General features: G+C 32.5%; 1 protein-coding gene across 1 annotated transcript; it reads left to right on the top strand.

Moving 5' to 3' along the window:
• The first annotated feature begins 1,580 nt into the window (after positions 1 to 1,580).
• On the top strand, positions 1,581 to 4,468 carry LOC126770940 (trehalase-like). The gene has a single exon (XM_050490559.1). It carries the CDS (start codon positions 1,896 to 1,898, stop codon positions 3,642 to 3,644), a length of 1,749 nt encoding a protein of 582 aa, XP_050346516.1. The 5' UTR covers positions 1,581 to 1,895; the 3' UTR covers positions 3,645 to 4,468.
• Positions 4,469 to 7,176: the final 2,708 nt, after the last annotated feature.

The raw sequence follows: 7,176 nt of genomic DNA, 5'->3' as shown, positions 1-7,176 counted from the left end.
TTTATAACGAATAAAGGTATATAAATAACGTACTTAATAATAAAAGGCTGTGTCTTAACTCGCTTTCTTTGATTTTTTTTACCCTTTATTAACTGTATCGGGCAGCGTGGGAAATAACGTGAAACCGTAATTATATGCTTGCTTATGCACGTTCTATTCTAATTAAGCGATTCAATACAATAAAAAAAAACTATTATATCATATTTTACACGTGGTAATATTTTCGTGTCAATCTTCTTATTAAATAAAAAGGATTGTTTGTACGTTTCGTGCGTTTCGTGCATTTATGCGTTCTTGAGCAATTCATTCGATTGTGATAAAATTATGGTGAGTTTTTCTGCGAACGCCTGCGAAGGTTCCTATTTCAAAAAACAAGGTTTTTTTGTATTATTGTTCGTTCAATGTAAACGTTTCATTTGGATCCTTATTCTTCCCGTCCGCCGATGATTAGTAAACTAAAACATTAAGAAAATGTATCCAAACCTTAGGAAGGCAAATGAGCAACTTCTTGATGTGGTCTGTCCTGGATAAGTGGTTGCCGGCCCCGGGGTACATCGAGAGGAGCAATCGCGTGCGCCAATAACAATTTTCACATAGCTTTGTTTGTTTTTTTTTAATGCGGTAATTACTATTGATACAACATTAACTGAGTTGCAACTTATGTAAAAGTGAAACCGTCGACCAAAGGGCGCTGAATGACAATGTCGCTCTACCCTGACCAAGGACCAGGGCCGGCGCTGCTGTCAATGCGCTGCCAACCGTGAAAAAAAATGTTATAAGCACAAGTGCGTGGTTGCACTAGCTCACTCACCTTCCACACCGAAATACAATAATACTAAGTATTGCTGTTTAGCGGTAGAATATCTGATGAGTGGGTGGTACATACCTACGGACACAGAGCCCTACCACTAAGTAAAAAAAGGTTTAAATTTGGAGTTGACGAGCTAACGGCTGATCAGAATGAAAAAACAAGTTCATACTGCGTCGACATAAATTGGCAAATAGATAAAGGAGTGATAATGATTTTGATTTATATATCATTTATTTCTATTGTTATGATATTTAAGTAAGAACTGTAAAGTATGAATTCTTAAGAATATTATAAATTTAACTAACGATTTTATAGTTATATACATGTATGAAACTAGTGATTTAATATTATTTTAGTACAATAATTTCTATAGCCTCGATGTCATTTTTATTATTAGCAATATTAGCAATATAGTGATAAAAATTCACAAAACTTACAGGCGCAATTACATGTTTTAAAACTACGATATATAATACAAGTTTCTATTTTTTATATTTTGATATACTATTACTGCTTTAAAGGTAGGTGTATAATAGTATATATTAGCAAGCTATATAAATAATGAAGTAATTATATACTATTAATGGCATGTATCATAAACTTGTTACATTAAAATCGAGTTATTTAACGTTTCACGTGACGCAACGATGACGGCTGATACTCGTGTGCATTGTGCGCATGCATGCGTAGTTTCACTTGCAACAATAATAGACAAGAGGAACGATGATAAGACGGATTTATCACTTAATATTATAACGTCAAACTGACAGTTACATCTGATGCTTCTAGTTAACGGCACGCGGTATCATATCTTTTAATATCGAAAAGTTTTAGTGTTTCAGCTGATCTAATGCTGCCTAATGGCTAGATCGCAGTGAAAGCGCTTACGTCCGCTGCGATGGGGTATTTGACCAAGACTCGCTGACATACATCGGTCATGGGCCGCGTTATGTGCTTAATAGCAGTCACAAGGCGGACGTTCGCCCTATCGGTTTGTTCTTGCGTTACAACACAAAGATTATGTTTATCAAACGCGTCCGCACACTCGCCGGCTAGTGTGCGAAGAAAATTTTACTGAATAAACATGCTGATACAACGACTTCGACGTTATGTACCGCTTTATCCGGTACTGGGATTGTTGGGTGCTTGTGCACATGCTATCACCTTAGTTCCAACTTGCAATTCATCCGTTTACTGTACTGGAGAGCTCTTACACAGAGTACAACTCGCACGCATTTTCCCTGATTCGAAAACTTTTGTTGATCTAAAGTTACAGCATTCTGAAAATGAAACATTAACAGACTTTGCAAAACTGATGGCCGAAACAAATCAAAATCCCACGCGTGAACAACTGGCTAATTTTATTGATAAGCATTTTGAAGAAGGTAACGAACTTGAACAGTGGATACCTCCGGATTTCGATCCAAATCCCCCAATTTTGCAGGAGATTTCTGATCCTAAATTGAGGTCATTTGCCAAAAATATTATAAGTATATGGGAAAAATTAGGACGAAAGGTGCAAGACGATGTAAAAACTTATCCAGATAAATACAGTTTTCTTTATGTGCCAAACGGTTTTATTGTACCAGGTGGAAGATTTAAGGAATTATATTATTGGGATTCATTTTGGATGGTTCGTGGTCTTCTAATTAGTAATATGACTCAGACTGCTAAGGGCATGATAGAAAACTTGTTGTATTTGGTCGAACAATATGGTTATATACCCAATGGTAGTCGCGCTTATTACATAGGCAGAAGTCAACCGCCCTTATTAGCCGCCATGGTAGCCAGTTATTTTGCTACTACCGGGGACATCTCATGGCTTGAACAACATATTGGTACTGTCGAAAAAGAGTTACAGTATTGGTTAAATCAAAAAAAAGTAACAGTGGAAGTAAAAGGAAGTAAATATATGTTATTAAGATATTTGGCAGATAGGAAAGGAATTGGACCACGGCCAGAATCGTACTTTGAAGATTATTCAAATGCTCGAATTTTACCAAACGAAGATAAGCGCCAAGATTTTTACATGGAAATAAAAAGTGCTGCAGAAAGTGGCTGGGACTTTTCTTCGAGGTGGTTTGTTACAGCCAGAAACGAAGACGTTGGAAATTTAACAGACGTACATGCGACTCGAATTTTACCAGTGGATTTAAATTCAATTTTTGCAGGAGCACTTGAACTTGCTGGTAGTTTTCGAAATATATTAAAAGACCGAAGAGAGGCTCAAAAGTGGTGGAGCTTAGCAAAATATTGGAGAAATGCTATAGATAATGTCATGTGGGATCCTGTAGACGGTGTCTGGTACGATTATGACGCTCAATCTAAGTCTCCTAGAAAACATTTTTATCCAAGTTGTGCAACGCCATTATGGGCAGGCGCAGTCGAGGAATACAATGCACCGAAATATGCTGCACGATTAGTGAAGTATCTCCTATCGACCGGTGCGCTCAATTTTCCTGGTGGTATACCGGCTTCGATACTACATTCCGGTGAACAGTGGGACTTCCCAAATGCTTGGCCACCTCTTCAGAGTATATTAATTGGTGGACTGGAGGCTAGTGGTTATAAAGAGGCCAGACAATTAGCCAGAGAACAAGCCGGGATATGGATTCGATCTAATTACATAGGTTTTACTACATGGCAGAAAATGTTTGAGAAATATAATGCAGTGCTGCCAGGTCATGAAGGTAGTGGAGGAGAGTATATAGTGCAGGATGGTTTTGGGTGGACGAACGGAGTGATTCTCGAGTTGTTACAAAGGTATGGCAAGGATTTGGTACTTATTGAACAGCCAGTTGACTCTATTCCTTCTGTTAGCTTAACTTTATAACTATATTAGCCTTAATAATTATATAAAGTGTATGTTTTAATGTTTAAAAAGTACGTTGTTTAGACTAGTTATAGACAATTTTTTTGGTATTGTTTAATACGTGTTGAAATAAGCATAAGCATGTTTACACGACTGCCCAAAGGAGTGTAATGTTTTTAGGGTTCGTAAGCTTGGCCTTGTATATATGTATGAGAGTTTTTTTTATTTTACTATAACTCTTAAATGTCTAAACATATTTAGGTGTATGGAATGTTGTTAGTCCTTCTTCCTGAGTGTTTCTATTTCTTGCTATTTTATACATTATATAGGACGAAATTTAAAAGACAAATGTGAAAAATCATAAATTGTTATTCATTATAATTTACTTTTTAAGATAAATGTGATATTATCAGTTAAATGATAATTTAATTTTGTAATTAAAAGTCTTTGCTGTTTTTAATTTTTACATTTATATTTATTTCTTAATACCCTTAGACTACGAGTATATAAGTAGGGAAATAGGAAAGAACAATAATACATATAAATGGATTGTTAGTTTCCAATGTAAACATTTAAATTCTTACTTTTTATCAAACGTTATAAGCGAAACTAGAACATTGTTATTTACGGATACGTAAAAAATATTTTTTTTAATTATACCTACTCATATTTTTGTAAACTCTGACGAACAACTTTTGATAACGTTTTTAAAAGAAATAAATAATCGATAGTGTCTTATACTTAATAACATTTATTTTTGTAACAGACGATAAATACTAAGTTAATACAATATATAAAATATTGTTTTTTTTTCATAAAGTGGTTGTATAAAAAATGTAAGCTTTAAATTAAATATATACATCAAAAAGTTTTTTTTTTGTTAGATAGGGTACAAAAGTAGATAGTTAATAAAACAACCTGTTAATGTCTCGCCTCCGTGGCAAAGTCTTTCCTCTCGACGCGTTGTATCTTCTGATATAAGTTTTAAGACAGTACTTTTTTGAGCCAACTATAAATTACAATGGTTTCTGGCTTCATTTTTTTATTTTTTTTTATAGTATAGGTAGGTGGACGAACGTATGGACCACCTGATGGTAAGTGGTCACAAACGTCCATAGACATTGGCATTGTAAGAAATGTTAACCATCGCTTATATCACCAATGCGCCACCAACCTTGGGAACTAAGAAGTTATGTCACACTGGCTCACTCACCCTTCAAACAGGAACACAACAACACCAAGTATAGCTGTATAATACCAAGTATTGCTGTAATTATTAGTATATATATTTTTAATGTTCTTAATTGTACGTATCACGGTCAATCGCACGTGTGTTTCCTTTTATTTGCAACTATTAATAATTAAATGAATGCAGTTAATATGTTATTGAGCGAAGTCATTAAATAAAACGCGAGTCACTATACCCAGTAAGCTTCTCGTACCTTTAATCTTATAATAATAATAGTTATAAAACTGTTACTTATATTTATTCGTATTTCTAGATACACAAAGAAACAACTCATCCGATTGCATTGAAACATTTAAAATGTTTTTAGAGTACTTTTATATATATTATTTGTTTCATATTTTTGGGTTTTAGCTTATTATCTTATTTAGGAGAAAAAAATGTCGATGCGCTTGCGCTTCCGATGTAATTGCTATCAGAAATATAACAGATACACGAAATTCAAAAAAGGGTTTGTGTAAATTTGTAGGTATAAGATATAAAGTGCTAAATAACTAAGTACAGTAATTCAGCGCCGACATATTATATAATTTTATAGTTACAATTTTTATTTTAAAAGTTCCAAATTCGTCAAACAGTTGCTTTATTGAAAAACTATCATATTAACTTTAAACGATTTTTGTTAAAAAAATGCTGTTTAATGTAATCAATAAGATAATAAATGATCACAAGTTATTTGAACAAATGCATGAATTATAACGTTATGCGGGTCATCCAGTATTATGAATTATCATTATCACGCAGGAGCTACAAGCTAAACAGTTCGACTCGATACAGATATATGAGAAGTACATAATTTTATTTTAATTCTTATTATGCCCATAAAATCATATTTTTGTATGTATAAGTACTACCGTCTATAACAAAATTCTGATTTCAATCATTTTTGTCTCTCTATTGACTTTCTGCTTCTTATTTTTGTTATATATTAGTTCAAACTTAATTTGTTTATGTGTTATTATTTCTATGTAAATGTAGTTGTTTAATCTGTTTCCTAAGAATTAAAAAAATAAAAATAAAAACAATTTTAACATGCTCTTGAGTGATTATAACTAATGTTAATAAAAATGTCTATAATAATACCCAAAAAGAAAAATAAACGAAAAACGTGTAAAAATATTATCTACACTTTCCAATCTTTGCGTCATTAAATAAAATGTTAACGTTGTCAGCTAGGTTGAAAGTTAGGTGTTAGGTGTATATTCTAGATTGCGATTTAGAAATAAAAATTACTAAAGCAAACTTTAATTATTTTTAAATGTTTACCTCACAATGTTGTGCATTTAATTGTATAAAGATATTTGTTATTTGTATAAGAAAGTAATCTTTAAAACATGATCAATTATCAGTTAGCTATTGATATCAATTTACTAAAAATTTGAATGCTGTGTCAGATTGGAGCTCCTAAAATGAAATACAAATCGCAACTAAATAAGTATAAACGCTTGGCAATAATATGTCTTTATTTCATATACTTAATTATATTTAGAAGTCCTAATAAAATAATTGCATAATCATAACGAATCTAAGCATATGTTATTTGAATTAACATTAGCCGAGTTTGCAAACAATAGGTATATGGACTCGTAATAAAACTTTAACGAGTACAAGCTAATTGTTTCTCGTTACTACATAAGCATATCATCGTCGTTTTGTTGGTTTGTTAATACGAAATATTTTCACTGACGTAAAGTGTATTCGTAACAATATATACATATGTTATATATATCAATACACGAAAAAGCGCATAATAATAATGTTATTAAAGAAATATAATAAGTCGTAAATATCTTTTCTACGTACATTTTGTGTTATGATACTGGTAATACTATTCTGGATACTTAGTTGTTAATTACAATGCCTGAGTATTTTTAGTAATCATTTATATATAGAAAAAATAATTAAAAGTGTGTTAAATATTATGACGCAAGGAAAGACGTGTGAGGTGTGACGCATATATATTTATTATTAGCGAAAACATTTAATTATAGCGTTCCATGTATTGAGAATTGCTGTCGTGTGATTAGACTTTAGACATCGCTAATTGCTTTAATTAGCCTTAATTAATGCCTGTTTTGTCTTTAATTAGTGTGTCGGAAGTTTATGAGGCGCTTAGTAACAATGTATTTAACTTGTTACTTTTCTCGTAGTTAAGATTCACGCGTTCTAAACACTAGGCCATCTAGTGGGCTCAAACCCGGGCAAGCAACACTGAATTATCATGTGCTTAATTTGTGTTTATAATTCATAATAATGTGAAGGAAAACATCGTGAGGAAAACTGCAAGTGTCTAATTTAAATGAAATT

Source organism: Nymphalis io, chromosome 9 (genome assembly GCF_905147045.1).
Source record: "Nymphalis io chromosome 9, ilAglIoxx1.1, whole genome shotgun sequence".
Taxonomy (NCBI): Eukaryota; Metazoa; Arthropoda; class Insecta; order Lepidoptera; family Nymphalidae; genus Nymphalis; species Nymphalis io.
Note: the sequence above shows the minus strand (reverse complement) of the source record. Positions and strands in the feature narration are given on the sequence as shown.

What these genes read in the sequence shown, in the direction of transcription:
- LOC126770940 (XM_050490559.1), top strand. Translation starts at nt 1,896, where the DNA reads ATGCTGATACAACGACTTCGACGTTATGTACCGCTTTATCCGGTACTG.